We start from the raw sequence: 17,125 nt of genomic DNA on the forward strand, positions 1-17,125 counted from the left end.
GAATATCTATCTTTATTGTTACAGAAATGATATGAACAGCTTTGCAGGGGGAGTATCTGAATAGCGTTCATGTGTGTTGTAAATATGGGAAATGGCTTCACTTTTTGCAGCACAAGATAAGGATTAGCAGTGGTCAGATGAATTGTTCTCTTTTGTAATGTCCTGTTTTCAGTTTAAGTAATTTGAATTATTTCAAGCTTAGCAGCTCTTTTAGTTCCATTTATTGATAATAAAACATTGTCAGTAGTAAAACAGTTGGCTTTTTCTAAATACGGGATTTGCGCTTGTACTTACAAATGTATGTTCATAAGCAAACCTGGGTACCCTGCCCTAAAGATAGAAGATAGCTTTTTTACATATGCTTTTCTTTCAGCTTCAGGGACTTAAGGCTCTTGAAGCTTTCTTAGGTTTTGGCATTGGAATTTTACAATGGTTTATTTTTACTTGATACTTTATACCAGTTTACATTTTAAAAGAATGGGAGAAATTCTGCTTAAAACACTCAATCCTATGACTGTGTATAGGGCTTAATATTCATATACTGATGATTTCTCTGAATGTAAGTTTTATTGGTAGAGAAGTAGTGATAGGGCATTTTTTGCTGGGGAGTGGCTACTGCATGAAGGTATTTGCTCTTTACTCTTTTAATATGAAGCCTCTTCATCAATCTCTGCTTTCTCTTGTAAAATCGCCTGGCTTTAAACTTGTGTGATGGTGTCTTCAATTCTGACTCTACGACAGGAGTTAATTTTAAGTTGTTTTTCATATTTAACAAAATAGACCTTTTTCTATTTTTTTGCCAGATATCTGACAATTATCTGCATTTTGTTATACTTGTTAATGTATATGATTTCTAAAAGCTTTTGAAATTATTTTATAATAACTATAAAATCACTGCAGTTTCAAGTCAGTAAGATTATTTTCTATGCTTAATTAAAACATTGATTTTCATATTAGGAAATTCTTAAATAAAAGTGCACAGAGTAGAAGCTATGTAGTTTTACATTAAAGGCTTATTTTTAGATACACATTTCTTTAAGAGTGTTATTTGGGATTAAACTTAGTGTTACTGATGTTGAATTTACCAAGAGTTCAACATATAAATGTGTTTCTTTAGCTATAGAAAATACTTTTTTTTGAACCATTTTACTCTGGGGCACGTAGAGTTGTTATACCTCTCAGTAATTCATTGCTGCCAACTTCATTCCCTTTTCTCTGCCTGCATTTTAATTGAAACAACATTTATATTTCTGAGCCAGGATCTGTCAGAAGTCCCTGTGGCTACTCTGTGGTACAAGCAGCAGCAGACGCAGCTTACCCATATGGTGCGGTGCTTCTTGTAAAATCCATATGGCCTTGTTGAAGGGAGTCCCAGCGGGGATGTGAGGGGTGTTAATACCCTTCAGGCCAGGCCTTTCCCTCCTGGGGCTTCCGTGGCATTGTCAGTGCAATCTGCCAAAGCACACACTTAATTCCTTTTTAATAATCAATTATTTTAGTCCAGGAACCTCTGTTATTTTTCTTAAGGAAAAGACAAACTTTTTTTTCCTAAAAAATGTCTCCAAAAAAGTTTTAACTGCATCTTTAAAAATATTCTAAAGCTTTTTTTTTTTTTGCATTTGCAGGAAGTACTACAGACTGTGCCAAAGTTCTGTTTCCCCTTTGACGTTGAAAGGTACAGTATAAGTCATCATTTAAAATAACCTTAGCCTAATCTCAGTGAGCACTTTAAAATTATTACATGTGTTTTCTTTATAAAATGAAATGTATTTTTCCCCCATTGCCTCTAACAAAAAAGACTAGAGGTTCAAAATTAAATAATATTTGAAATGGAGAAGACTTCTAAATCATTATATCTTCTGTTTATTCCACTGTGGCCAGTTAGGATTAGTCTTAAGGTTCCATTTCTTCCTTTTGTTCTTCAGGTACATGTTGTAAGCACTAGGAGAAAAAAACATTAATATGTCCTTTATCAGGGCCTTAGAATTGTGTCTTTTAAAATTAGATGTATATATCCTGGTTTCTATCTCACTTCACCCTGATTGAAAAGACCATCTGTGTGATATTGTAAAACTCATGGCTGGTTGTCTCCCAAGAATAGCTTTATAGAAATCGTGCAATATTATGGAAGGCTGCAGAGAAACCCTCTTACCTAGCAGTTTTGAAAATCTCATTATGTTTGTATTTTACTGAACAAATGCTGGATGAATAGAGTATTACCTGTGTATAACTGGAATGTCACAGAATATATAGCCCTTTGAGCATAATAACAGATCATTTATTGTTTTTCATGTGATTTTCATACCCTATTATCAGTTTTCTTTAAGGGTATGCTGTGAGGTGGTATTAAAAGAAAATTTATTTTAGGAAAATATTTTGCTAAAAGTAGAGATTAGTAAAAATCTAAAATTTTACAGTGTTAAAGATAAAAAAGCCTTTCGAACGATGGGCTAATTGATAGTAATAAGTACTGCTGGTGAATGATGCCCCTTGTTTTACCTCTTTTCTGGGGAATCACTTGTGCCTGCTAAAGTTGCAATTTCCAAATTAATAGCAAAGATGAAATAAAGGAAGAAAAGCTATGGAAGTAAATTGTGAACATTGGGCACTAGAGGGCACAGGAGACACTAGAGGTTGTTTGTGAAGTTTGTAAAAGTTAAAAAAACAAAAACAAACCTGTCCCCATAAAACTGTGTTTGTTAAATATTCAGCAGTTGAACTGCAGTATTTCCTGACAATTGAAAATGATTTGTAGTATTGGTGCAGTAGGGGTAAGTAGCTTGTTTCCTCATACATAATTCCTGTGGCTATTTCAAAGCCAAAGTTTAGGTGTCCTGGAAACTTTATTTTGGGACAAGGAAGCAGATGTTCAGTTATTGTTGTCTAATGGCAGAGTTATGGCCAGTAACAGGAAATATATTTGTATATTTTAAATAATAGTAAAGGTTCAGCGTAATGATTTATACTGCACCTTACATGGCAGTGTGACACGTATGATGATACTTAGTCCACGTTAGCTCAGATTCTTTGTAGTAAGCTTTTTTTTTATAGAAATTGTATTCTTATTTTGTACTTAGAAATTTATTACCAGGATACAGGTAGCTCTAGAAGAGAATGCTAAAAAAATTGCCAGTAGTAATTTGTATGGTACTTTATTGGGTGAGAATGTCAACAGAAGAAGCAATTAAACAGAGTTGGTGGTGGCTGCCAGTAGGCTGTGCAGCAACACGCTTTGCTGTGTGAGAAGCCTTAGAGTCACCTGGAGGAGAGGCTGGGGAGGGGCGGACAGTCATATGACCAGCTTCTCACCTCCCCGGTTCCATTAGTAGTACGTTCGGAATTTATGAAATATTTTATAAGTACTTTCAAGCATGTGAAAACTTACGGTAAGATACCTTATGATTCCCTAGTAAGGGATTAGAATATGCTGAATTGCTCAGTCCATAAGGCGTTTCAACCTATTTTGGTACTTGCTTCATGATTTAATTTGCACATTTCACGCTCATTTTAGTTTTTAAAACGTCATTCTATCTTTGAGAACCAACTGATTGGAAAGGTGAAAACAATGCCACACATACATCTATTCTTGCATTTGCTTTTCTCTAAGAAAATTCTCACACAAGGCTTAAAGTGTTATAATACTACTGTATTTTAGAGTGTCTCAGAATCAAGTCGGACAGCACTTTGCCTTTGTACTGACAGACATTGAAAGTAAACAGAGGTTTGGATTCTGCCGACTCACATCGGGAGGGAAAATCTGCTTATGCATCCTCAGGTAAGTATTTGTAGTAAAAAATAAAATTGGAGGCACGATAGATTAACGGTGTCTTTCTTTTGTACTTTGCTGTGCTTGGGATGCTTAAAAATATGCTTATATATATTTTTAATTGTTTTATTTAAATCCAACTAAGTTGAAAAATAATTTTATTTACTCTCTATATATGGCATCAATTTGGTTTAAAGATATACCAGTAACAGTAGAATTTTGCTTCAAAGAATTGGCTCCTTCTTTTTCTTTTTAATCTATTGAAGTATAGTAGATTTACAATATTGTGTTAGAATTGGCCCTTTTAAAGATTAGTTTTTGTGGGTTTATTTTTGAAAAATTAAGATATGAGGTCAGATAATATATGCTTCACATATTAAGTAGGATGCAAAAAATTCAGTTAAGTTAATATGTGTTCTATTGCTGACCCAGAACTTGGATTTTTGAAAGTGAATTGTTGGTTGAAGGTAAAGGTTGCAAGCTGGTGATTCTGGGCAGAAGTGTTTAGAGGTGTTTTATTTGGCCTCATGGTGTTTAAAAAATTTTAGAAGGTGTTTCTAACCTTATAAATTTTAGTGAAATTTTGCATAAAGTTCACGTTTTTCGTTCCTTTTGCTAGCGTTGGTCTTGCTGTCCCAGCAACACTGAGCTGGTGCTGAGCAGCAGGTGTCTCCTTGTGTCAGGAGTCTGCTTGTTTCACAAGCCCTGCCTGTCCGCCTCCATCACTTACCTGGTTGGCCTGGACTCACTCGGTAGACAGTTGAGAGCGCGTCTCTCTGTCTGTGGACCTTGGGTTTGAGTTGCTAGTGCTGAGGAGGACGGTCCGGAAGGTTAGCTTCCCTTTAATATGTCCTGATGACTCAGAAATGTAGGTGTGTTCTATACAAATAGGACTCTATACTGTGATTACAATACGGATATTGGTCAAGCTAGATTCTATAGAAATGTTTATAGTAAAAGAAATAACATTAAATTTAATGTTCATTTGCTTTTTAGCTACATTCCTCTCAATCTTTGAGGGTTAAGTTATAAATTCTACTCAGAATATCTTTTCATTAAAAAGTCAAATTTACAGAAAAGTTTCGAGAATAGTACCATGAGCTCTTGTCTACACATCCCCTAGATTCACAGTTGTTAGCCTGCTTCTGTCTCTCCCCACCTCCCCCCACTCTCTCAGTGTACACACGCACACACACACACACACACGCATGTGCACGCATGCACGCACGCACACACAAATTCTGTATGTCTCTCTGTTGTAGTATTGTTTTTGCTGACCCATTTGAGAGTAAGTTATAGACATCATTCTTATGTAATATTTGAATCTATTTTACATAAATTAATTATGATATCCATAATTAAAGAGTCTTAATCTTTCTCTTTGTTTTGAACTCTTAACATACTTTGAATACAATGAACCTATTAATAATTAGCACGTTTTTAAATTTTCACAATAGTCCCTGTGAATGGGCTTGTAGAATAAACATTCTTAGCCATTTCTGTTTCAATTTAGGAAAGCCATTGTTAACCTCGAAATATTTACACAAAATATGAACTATAGCTATTTGTTAAATGATTGAAGGGTTAGTATCGTGTCTGTATCTCCAATCCAGTTGTCATTAATTTGTAGGAAGCAGATTCTAGAGCAGTTACCATATCAGGTTACTTTTATGTAGTTCTCAAACCCGTCTGGGTGGAAGGAGACTTGAATGTTGTCGTTCTACATTAAGAACAGTCTCACCCGCAGAAAATATGGTTCACTTATATCAGTGTAATAAAAACCAAAAAAATCGTCTATGCCAATAAAGAAAACCTTTCACAGTAAGCATTATTGGTTATTTAGTCTTTTTAAAAAGAGTAAATGTTCCTTTTGTTATTTGACGGTGCTTTCCAGTAGATAAGAAATAGTAGGTATCAAAGCTTTATGAAAAACTGTGGAGGAGAGTGAGAATCTTAAATTGAGAAAATTCTATCCTACAGCTTATTTTTTCCTAGAAAATTAAAAGACTGCCATCTCATAGATGTTAATGGCATGTCTCAGTCACTGTCCTGGAAAGTAGTATGCAACGGTGTTCTTTGAGAATAGCCAATTTAGAGACTAGCCAGTAAATTAGAGAACAGAGAATTAAAATATAATCAAATTCAGCAGTTTATTTAGAAAGTTGTGATGGGTAGGTAAATACCTATTTTAAGGTGTAATCGGTGTATGTCTGTGAAAATAATTTTGGCAAATCTCGGTGAGTGCTGTAGTGAGAGGAATAATGGTGTTTTGGGTTCTGGTTTGTCCACGGACTACACTGAGTCTTCACCACTTTCGATTGAACTTCATACGTGTTGAAAGGAAGGATGGCACTCTAAACGTGCTAGAAGAGATTGTTGTTGATTTTTAAAAACTACTGTAACTGTGAGAGCCTTTGAATCCTGACATTGAATCCTGAAGCCAAAAACGTTGGCATCCTTTGACTACATAATGACGAAAACTTCTGTTTGGTGACAAATATAGTAAGGAAATTGAATATTCCAATAATAAGCTGGTAGGACTATATTTACAACCACTGTGACAGAGAGTTAATCACCATAGAGTATAATAAGAGAGAGAAACAACCCAATAGAAAAATACATAAAGCATCTGAACGGCATATTCACAGAGGAAATGTGAATAGCGTATATATACATATATGTGTGTGTGTGTATACACACACACACACACACACACATCACCTGTGAATGATGCTCAGCCTTACTAAAGGTAAAAGAAACGAGCACATTACGATGGGCAGAAATGAAAAACTAAAAATAAAAAGCATGAGGGGAAATAGATATTTCATGTGCTGCTTGTAGGACTGTAAAATGACATGACTTTTTGAAGGGGGATTTAAAAATATCTATCAGATTTTTAAAGTCTCCTTCTCCTTGACTCAGTTAATTCCAGTTCTTGAAATTTAAATCTCAGGAATATTCCCAGTGGTGAGTAGTAAAGGGTGAGCAAAGTTATTTATTATGACATGGTTTATAAGAGCAAAACCACTGGATGTAGATGTCTCTCGGGAGGAACTGATTAGGTGCTTTAGGGCCCATTCCCCAGGCTCCACTCTGTGCCCCCTTCCTGCCGGAATGCTATCTGTGCTGTTCACTGATGCGTTGTATTCCCAGTGCCTACAAGAGTAAACTCTTAATAGATATTTGTTGAATAAATACGTTAATGAATTAATGACTAGTACAATGGAATATTATTTATCTGTTAGGAAAAATTATGCACACAGATACTGACTTGGAGAAATGTTTATGATATATTGTGAAATGATGAAAAGTTGCAAGGTAATATTTATAGTGTGTTCTTACGTTTGTAAAGAACAAGTTATGTGTATATATAAATGTATATTTTAAGGAGTAGTCAATAACAGATTTATATATTAATATATGATTGTATATACTTATAAAAGGATCTCTAATTCTTTGACTTTGTACACTTCAGCATTCATCTACTTTTTGCAGTGAGCAAAAGTAATTTTAATCAGTTTTTCCTGCACTAAAATTCTGAGATGTCAGGACTATATAAAGAGCATATTAAAAATGTGTGGGAATTTACCCAGATCATCTTTTGTCAGGTAAGACAACCAGGACAGGAAATGGTCCTACAAGTGTGTTTTCGTGGAGATACTCCAAAGGCAGCAGCTGGTCACTGTTGACTAGCAGAATTAAGAATGGGAAGGGAACAGGCATTTCATTCTACACGCTTGAAATTTGGAATCACAGTGCAAAAGAATGATCTTTGGAAGACAAAAAAATATTACTTGTGAGGTGACCTTCCCATCACCATCTTAGAGCCAGATATTAGTGTTTTTCTGTAATTTCAACACAGAATGTTCAACGTGGTGGAAATGCTTTGTGAGAGGACAGGAGAAATGTGACTACACCTACAATTTATTTTCTATTATTTTTTCTCTTCCAACAACACTCAATTTCATCGTATCCTTAAGATGTAGTAGGAGAAAGTTTGTTTAGCTTCATATAAAACCAAGACTTAGAATTTAGTCATTTTTGAAGGGTTGTGGGAAGGGAAGGTAGAAGCAGCAAACGAATTATTCATGGGATTGGTTGGGGCAATCAGGTCTCTTCCTTTAAAGGCCAATTTCTTGAATTCCAGACTCTGCTGCTTCCAGGGGTTCTGTGAGAGAAGGCCACCTCTGCTAGTGTTCTGAGTGTTCACTGGTGGCTGCCAGGGCTTTAGAGTAATGTTTGCATTCAGTGTTTTGGGAATGTCCTGGTCCTCTTAGAATTCAGGCTTAATTCTAAGTCCTAAATTCTAAGGCTTCTTAGAATTAAGCATTAATAGGGCTAAAATTTATTGAGAAAAATGACAAAATACTTGAATAAGCAAGACACAGAAATATGTGTCTTTAACCATGCTTTTCTGTTAACAAAAGTAATATATTTTACTATAGAAAAATTGGAAGAAAATAAAAAGAAAGTAAAGGCACTTATATTTGTAAAACATAATCATTGCTTAAATTTTGGTATTCATTCTAGACTTATTTCCATGTCTTGTTAAGACACATTTATAAATCTTTCTATTGGATAGCAAACTAAATATTTAACTGTAGTGTTTATTCACAGTTGGTAAAGTGAATGAATATATATAGAAGCAGTTAATAAATTGAAAAAGCTTCTATGGCTTTCATATTATCCACTGTAAGTGCTGAGAATTTTTGTACATGCTTAATCTGACAATTGGTCATTTCACTTTTTTTCTTAAAAGTTGAGATTTAGCATAAAGATGATTTCCTTTCTGATTATAGTTTTTTAAATTAGTTACTTATTTCTTTACCTGGAGTATATTATGACTTTCAAATATGAAAAAATTTTAGCATCTTTTTCTTGAAGCTGTCTTTTGTGAAAAAGTAGTGCATTTATATTGAAACACACTACATTTTTAGTTATTGTTGCGAGATAATACTAGATTGATTATTCAGAGGTCATTTTTAGTATCAGTGATTTAAGATTCTTAGATAGAAATTAATAATTTCTCCTGTTGTCTTTATATCCTGTTAAACACTAAAATTTTTTATTGTGATCAACTATATCTTCATCAAAAAACTCTTCATTTAAAATAAAACTCTTCATTTATTTTACCTTCTAATGTTTGAGTTTGTGTTTTAATGATCTAAATTTTAAAAGAAAAGTATAAATATTTCTTGAGTTTTTGTTGACATCGAACAGTTTAAAATATTTTAGGTCCCTAAAGAGTAGTCATAATGAAAATGGGATACATTTAAGGATGTTTAAGATTTTTTAATACAAAGTAAAATTAAATACAAATTGGTAGTAAATTTTCATTAGAAAAGCAAAAAATAACTCTGAGTGTTGGATTTCTTGAATAACAAAGACTTTTAGGTTAGAGATGACGATGATAATACTAATAATAACACATAAATTAATAACAACATCATTTAGTGTTTGTTTACTATAAGCCAAGCATTTTGCTAAGTGATTTATATACATTATTAATAAAAACTACTCTATGCCTTAGAGTTATGAGCTAGAAAATTTTCACATAAAGCTTTAAAGCTACTTTTCATCCTGGATGATGCAATTATATAAGACTTGAAAGTAATTTAGATTTACCTTAGAGTTCTAAGCTAGAAAATTTGCACACAATGCTCTCAAAACCATGGGTTCTTCTTCGACTGGATTTATGCTATTATAAGTTTTGAAAGTAAGTGTATTTAATTTGTATTTGTTTCATTCTCTCTCTCTATAGAAGAAATATTACAATTCAGGTTTATTTAATATAAAAGTCAATATTTAATTTTGAATTTTTGTATGCTTTAGCCTTTTCTATGGCATGTCTCTCCTACTTTAACAAGATTTTAAAAATACCCTGAGGGCTTCCCTGGTGGCGCAGTGGTTGAGAGTCCGCCTGCCGATGCAGGGGACACAGGGGACACGGGTTCGTGCCCCGGTCCGGGAAGATCCCACGTGCCGCGGAGTGGCTGGGCCCTGGAGCCATGGCCGATGAGCTTGCGCGTCCAGAGCCTGTGCTCCGCAACGGGAGAGGCCACAACAGTGAGAGGCCCGCGTACCGCAAAACAAAACAAAACAAACAAACCCTGAGATATTACTAATTTAAATCATGCCATTGTTTGTATTTAGAATTGCTTTTGTATAATAGCAAAAATGCAAGAAGTAACTTTTCCCCTAATTTGATTAACATAATTTTACAACTATAAAGTTGTCGCCAAGGGTTCAAAATTAAATACTTTCATAAGGAAGACAGTTTGATGTTTGGGGCCTTTGTAGTCCTCCCTGCCCACATCCCCTGTAACTCATACCAAACTTGAGGCTTTCACACTCTTCCTTGAAGCAAGTCCCTTAGAAGCAGAATGTTTCAATTTTACACATTTTGTGTCAATTTTCCAGGCAGAAAAACAGCCTCTAGACATTAGACATTTTTCTACGGAAAGGCAGTTTCCTTCGTTTTATTTGATTACTCTAAGTTAGGTTCCTGCTGACCACTTAGACTGTTAGTGGTTACCTGACTGTTTGACAAAAAACATTTCCTTTCCTTTATTTAACCTTTGACTTTTGGATGTAAAAGTTTTATCAGCTCGATAGTGGAAGCCAAGTGTGAGGGAAGTCTCGCAAGGCTTTACATATACATCTGTCCTTTGCCTTGTCTTTATGAAAAATTAAGGAAATAATCTTAGGAGATGCTTTGACTTTCGTTTTAAAATAATTGGCCTTCATGTATTTGTTTTACATTTATGTATGTTTACAAGACTATGAGAGTCCCAGGAATCCTTTGTTAAAGAACTACATTTTCAGTTTTATAAAATTCAAGTAAAGTATCTTATTTAGTCATTATATGTTGAATACATTTTTTAAAACTTTCTGGGATTTTTGTGTTTGGTTGTACAAAAACAGATTGGGACTGTAAAATTTAGTGAAAACTATTTTAACTTAATGACCATCAGTTTAGGAGCTTATACATTAGTTAAAAATTAATTGCTTTGAACTTATGTTGTTTGAAAAGTATCTAAAAACCACAAAAATAAAAACATGAAATAACATTTCTTACCTGAGCAAGATAAGCTTGTATAGTTTATAATATTTATTTTATATCTATGTGTGTATGTATTTTTTTGGCACACGTTTTATCTTTAAAGTGTGCAATGGCATCTTGTTAAAATATTTGAATTATTGACTACTTTGTGTACCCTGGACCATTTTCTTGTCATATAAAAAAGTAAGCAGGACTTCCTGTTGAATAGTTGCACCATACCAGGGGTTGTGAATTCAGTTACCTGTAGGGACAAGATAAGGGCCTAAAATGAGATAAGCAGGTTTGGCTGACAGTAGGAAATTGGGGTGATCCAAATAAATAGCACATGCCCCATCCAAAGACAGAAGCTGTTACCCAGCTTTAGGTATTTGTTGCAAAGTTAAAATAAAAAAACGTGTAACCAGTATTGCCAGTTCTTTTGGTTTTTAAGAGAAGAAATCTAGATTTTTAAGTGAATTATCTGATTTAGAAGTTGGCCACTTACTCAGTTCAACAACAACAATGGTGCGTTGCCCAAACAGAATATGACTGTGGGCTGGGTATGTCTGCATGTAGCCAGTTTGCACCCTCCGCTCTGGATGCTGTTGTTTATTTGCAGCGGAAAATGTCCCTGTTTCCTTGACATCCTAAGAGCGTGACTAGGTTACAGAGTAGTGCCACTTGGATACAAGTGATGTTTTCATTAAAAAAACATGAATGATATGTACTCTTAAAAAGGAGCTAGTTATCACCAAGAACCAGTACATGTTCACGAAGCACATTGTGTGTAACTAAACTCAGTTCTTTATGGTGATGGTACTTACTGGTGTATCAGGCAGTGCTGTTGTAGAAATTTGAGAGTCTGTCCCATTATCTCTCATGAACACATTGTATATAGAGAAAAATGTTGGCTAGACAATAGATAATGCAGTTATGAGTCTTCTTTCTTATTGATCGAAATTTACTTAGATGTTGATAGATTTATGTTGTTTGGGCAGAGATCTTGTACCATGTTGCAGGCCATATCCTTTTCAAAATTTTTATCCACAGTGATGAACGTATAAGCAGTACTAAAATCTATAATTGGAAGGAATTACCAATCTGTGAAATGAAAGAGTCAAACAGATGTTTATCTGCTGGGAAATTTGCCCATATGAATAAAATATAATTTAAGAGGCAGAAAGGAAGGTAATGCTCTGAACATTAGTTAAACAAATTTTAGAAGATAGGATTTACTTTAGTGTATAGAAATTATAAGTAGACTGATTTAAGATTAAACTAGAATGAATGAATTTTGTTCACATTTTATGCAGCTTCCTGAAAACATCTGGTCATTGGACAATGTTTATTCAAAGGCTGGGTATTATAGAAGTACATGCCTGTATTGGGTGATTGGTAGACCCCTGAACATGTATTATTGCTCAGTCAGAGTTCTAATCTCAGGCTTGCCATTTGGTAGCTTTGTGACCCTGGATAAGTTGTTTTACCTTAGTTTAGTCAAATATACATCATAGTATTATTATAAGAATTAAATGAGAGAACACGTATAAAGTACCTAGCGTATTTTCATACCTATAGTTAGTGCCTAAGAAGTTTTATTCTCTGTACTTCCAGTTATTTTAATGTGTGGAATCTCTGATTCTTAGATTCTGCTCTCTACTCCCTAGATGGGCATAGACCTGACTAGTAAGTCTTACTGTCCAAACAGAAATAACTAAGCATGATGGAGCCTTAGAGATCACTGTGAGAAATATCTCATAGGTGTAAGCCTTGTTGTAATAGTTAAAAAATTATATTAGTCTGATTTATAGCAGTGATCTATATATAATAGAGTCAAGAGTTGAATGAACATGAGAACAAAATCCAGCATCCCTGTATAAAGAACAAACATAGCCTGGTATCAGGATGCAATGCAGTTGAAAGTATTCTTGGAGATAATAAAAAATAATAGTAATTGTAAAACGATACCAAAATACCTAGCACTGTTAAATTTTGAAAAGTAAACTGACTGTTAATCAATTATTAATTCAGTTTGTTTCATTTTCAAAAACAGGTCCATAATCTTACAAATAAATTGTGTTTTTTTTGGTATAAACTAGCTTTTTAATGAAAAATTGGATTCCAGTTTGTTTTCATAATTTGAAAAGAAATTGGAAGGGGAAGATAATCGATGAAAAGTAATAACGTAAAGATGAGAAAACCAGAACATTTGGTCTAGAAAAAAGAGATTCTCTCACTTTGCAATAACTTATAATTATGAGATATTTATTACATATCTTATTTTTATAGTGAACCAGGAAGGAAGTTTAAACAAGGTTCCACATTATTTGAGTAAGGTGAAAATGACAGTATAAGGATTAACAGGTAGACATGCAAACCACCTAAAGTCAATAAATCTTGCTTTATCTTAAGATTCTTGAGAGCAGGATAGAAACAGACCTGCATGTTCCTTAAATAGATTAGGTCTCATCTCATCTGAGCATATAGATCTGAATTACATAACACATTGACATTTTCTTGAAATAGCAATTTCTTCAGGCTGTTAAAAGTTGAAATGTGACTATGAAATGACTTCAAATCAAAGAAATTGTACTGTATCCAAGGAACTACAGTGTGTCTTAGCAGGACATCCTCCATGAAAATTATTTCATTGAGTTATAATGAGTATGGAAAATACGATGTGGTAATTTGCATGATATTGAGTTGATAATCTAAAAACAGTATTAGTAATGTTTAAGGGTTTTTTTTTGTAAGCGAAAGATATGGTAGAAAGTAGATTAGCTATCTAAGCACTAGGGTTAGAAGAGTTGAGTAACTTAAACGTGAAAATTGAGATTATCTATACTAACTTCTGATTCTTAGATTTTCCCCAAACCGTCAGAGCTTTGGCACATACTCACCCAGGTTTTTCGAGACTCCCACATGAGGCTGTCAGCTTGTTGCAACCCCCTGTCCCAGAAAATCCTACCCAATGCCCTCATTCCTGTTTCCATCTGGACTGGTTGCTTACCAGGCGTTGGCACATTTATCCTTAGACTTACCTGTTCTTCCCTGGAATTCAGTTTCTTGTCTCTATATCCCCATATTCCTCCTTTCTACTTCACTCTTGCATTTTGTCGCTTCCCAAGAATATTATGGAGAAGGTAAATTTTTGAGTTCTAGAAAGACTGAAACTGCTATTAGTCTATCCCCAAACTTGATTGATAGTTTCTCTGGACAAAGAATTCTAGGTTGCAAGGGATTTAACCTCTGCCTTTTGGAGGCATTATCTTCTGACTTCCCAGAATTGCTGTTGAGACAGAGGTTCAGGGACATTTTGGATTTGATGCCTTCGTACGCTACCTGTTTTGTCTCTTTGGAAATTCTTAGGTGCTTTTCTGTTGCCCCTGTTCTGCAATTTCACTGTGATACTCTGGTTTGGCTCATTTATTTTACAGTTAACCCAGTGGCACTTTCAATGTGGAAACTCATGTCTAAAGTTCCGAGATTTTTCTAGTAATTTTTTTTTTTTTGGCGGTACGCGGGCCTCTCACTGTTGTGGCCTCTTTCGTTGCGGAGCACAGGCTCCGGACACGCAGGCTCAGCGGCCATGGCTCACGGGCCCAGCCGCCCCGCGGCATGTGGGATCTTCCCAGACCGGGGCACGAACCCATGTCCCCTGCATCGGCAGGCAGACTCTCAACCACTGCGCCACCAGGGAAGCCCTCTAGTAGTTTTTAAAATGAAATTTTCATTTCTTTTATCCCCTCTTTTTTTTTAGAACCACTATTAGTCAACTACATGATAGTCGAGGTTGATACACTGATATTTTAATATTTACTCTTATTTTCTATCTGTTTATCTCTTTATCCTAGTTCCTAAGAGATATTCATCATTTAGGTTCTAATCTTTCTATGGATTTTTCTTTTTTTTTTTTTTTTTTTGCGGTACGTGGGCCTCTCACTGTTGTGGCCTCTCCCGTTTTAGAGCACAGGCTCCGGACACGCAGGCTCAGCGGCCATGGCTCACGGGCCCAGCCGCTCCACGCATGTGGGATCTTCCCGGACTGGGGCACGAACCCATGTCCCCTGCATCGGCAGGCGGACTCTCAACCACTGCGCCACCAGGGAAGCCCTCTTTCTATTGATTTTAATTTTTTTTAGCATTTGTATTTTGAATTTATAAGAACTTGTTCTTATTGTCTAAAAATTTATTTTTTCACTTCTTTCTCCTTTTTTATATTTCATTTTGTTTAAAAGCATCCTGTTCTTCCTATCTTGCCCCTCGGTTCTTCATGATCTTTTTTGTTTTCTTAGATTCCATATATATACGGTATTTGTTTTTCTCTTTCTGACTTACTTCACTCTTTATGACAGACTCTAGGTCCATCCACGTCACTACAGTAGCTCAATTACGTTTCTTTTTATGGCTGAGTAATATTCCATTGTATATATGTGCCACATCTTCTTTATCCATTCATCTGTTGATGGACACTTAGGTTGCTTCCATATATACACTACCAAACGTAAAATAGATAGCTAGTGGGAAGCAGCCGCATAGCACAGGGAGATCAGCTCGGTTCTTTGTGACCACCTAGAGGGGTGGGATAGGGAGGGTGGGAGGGAGGGAGACACAAGAGGGAAGAGATATGGGGACATATGTATAACTGATTCACTTTGTTATAAAGCAGAAACTAACACACCATTGTAAAGCAATTATACTCCAATAAAGATGTTAAAAAATAAAATAAATACTAGATTAGAACAATGAAAAAAAAAAGCATCCTGTTCTTTATTCAGCTCCTGTGGATATTAATGATAATTTTTGAAACTTTCACCTGGTGTTTGTATTGTCTTTGTTTACTTGGAGTTCCTTTTATGTTTGTATTGATGTCTGTATTTCCTCAAATATCTGGTGGTTAGACCGTTAATTTATATTTAAGATAGAGGCACTAAACTGAATTAGCATCATTGTATGTGCAGTGGTTAGTTTCACAAGAAAATATAGGGCCTTTGAGGTGTTTTTTTCCTTTGAAAAATTCCCAGATCAGTGTCTCAGGATCCTGTGGGGGCCAGTCTATTGGCTAATGGTCATTTTCCCTTCTCTTGACACTCAGGTTTTGGTTTTCTCTTTTCTGCAAAGTCAGTTATTCTTTGCTTGCTTACCACCTTTACAAAGCCATTCACCTTTGTTGCTTTCTATTGCATTTGCCTTGTCCTCATTAATTTATACCCTTTTTATTTATTTACAGTCATTTTAGTGGCATTTCCAAAGGGCACAGAGATAAATGGATGTACTACTCAATATGCTAGATTTAATGAAAAGTTGGTAGATATTTTAAAATATGATAGGTCTCTTTTATATCATTACTTACTATTTATAATGATCATTTTAAAGAACTCTATAGCATTCTGCTGAGTAAGGATGCTGTCATTTACCTGACTGTTCTTTTGTTATGACTTCAGGCAACTCCTAATTAAAAAGCATCATTCATGGTCACTAATAAATCAAACATTATATGAAAAAAATGCAGAAAGAATGCTGTTTTTCTAAGCTCTAGTCATTGATTATGAAATGTTTTGTGTATCTGTACTCTTGTCAGTATATAATTGTGTAGTAAAAGTATCACACTTTTTTCTCTTAAAAAGTAGTCTGTTGTAGTCATTCTTTGAAGAAAAAAATGAGTATTTGTTAACTGATAATTAACTACACTGGTGTGTGTTGTGATTTACTCTTCTTATATGTGAAAAGTGTATATTTTAATAAACAATTAAAAACTTTGGATAGATTTTAAATATACATACCTTAATTTGTTGAAAAGGAGTACAGATTTTATTTTGTACAATTGATTTTTGGATTTAGTATTTTGCTTTCATAAAATTAATTTGTATCTAGCAAAATGAATCAAAATGATTTTTAAATTATACGTGTTTTTGATACTTAAATGCTATTTATAATATTTACAATTTTTAAAATAGGCTTTCTTGTACTGATATTTATTTTGAAATTTACCATCCTACGTAAACATCAATTTCCAAAGAATTGATTTAATTAATAAGCACATAATTCTATTTTTTATATACTTAATTCAGTAATATTTGAAAAGAAATGATTATATCTTTGTTTTAAAAGCTTTTTAAAATTAGTTTTTATTTGATATTATCTTATTACAGTGGTTAATTTTTATTCTATGAGTGCTTTTGGTGCACTCATACCATGCTTACCACACAGTGGGATTAAGTGATTTTTGGTGCTGCTAACATAAAATAGAAGCGTGTAATGAATAACCTTTATAATGGAATTTTTGGATTCTGATTACTTTATGAAAACTAATAGTA

At 34.4% G+C, this 17,125-nt stretch overlaps 1 protein-coding gene across 1 annotated transcript in view; it reads left to right on the plus strand.

The window, feature by feature from the left end:
* DENND1B (DENN domain containing 1B) overlaps nt 1–17,125 on the plus strand; it is a 253,347-nt gene that overhangs the window by 93,510 nt on the left and 142,712 nt on the right. The window contains exons 4-5 of the mRNA XM_082670771.1: nt 1,626–1,675; nt 3,656–3,775. Of these exons, the coding sequence (XP_082526897.1) occupies nt 1,626–1,675; nt 3,656–3,775 (170 nt within the window). The remainder of the gene's footprint in view (nt 1–1,625; nt 1,676–3,655; nt 3,776–17,125) is intronic.

This window comes from Grampus griseus, assembly GCF_964374135.1.
Source record: "Grampus griseus genome assembly, chromosome: 1".
NCBI lineage: Eukaryota > Metazoa > Chordata > Mammalia > Artiodactyla > Delphinidae > Grampus > Grampus griseus.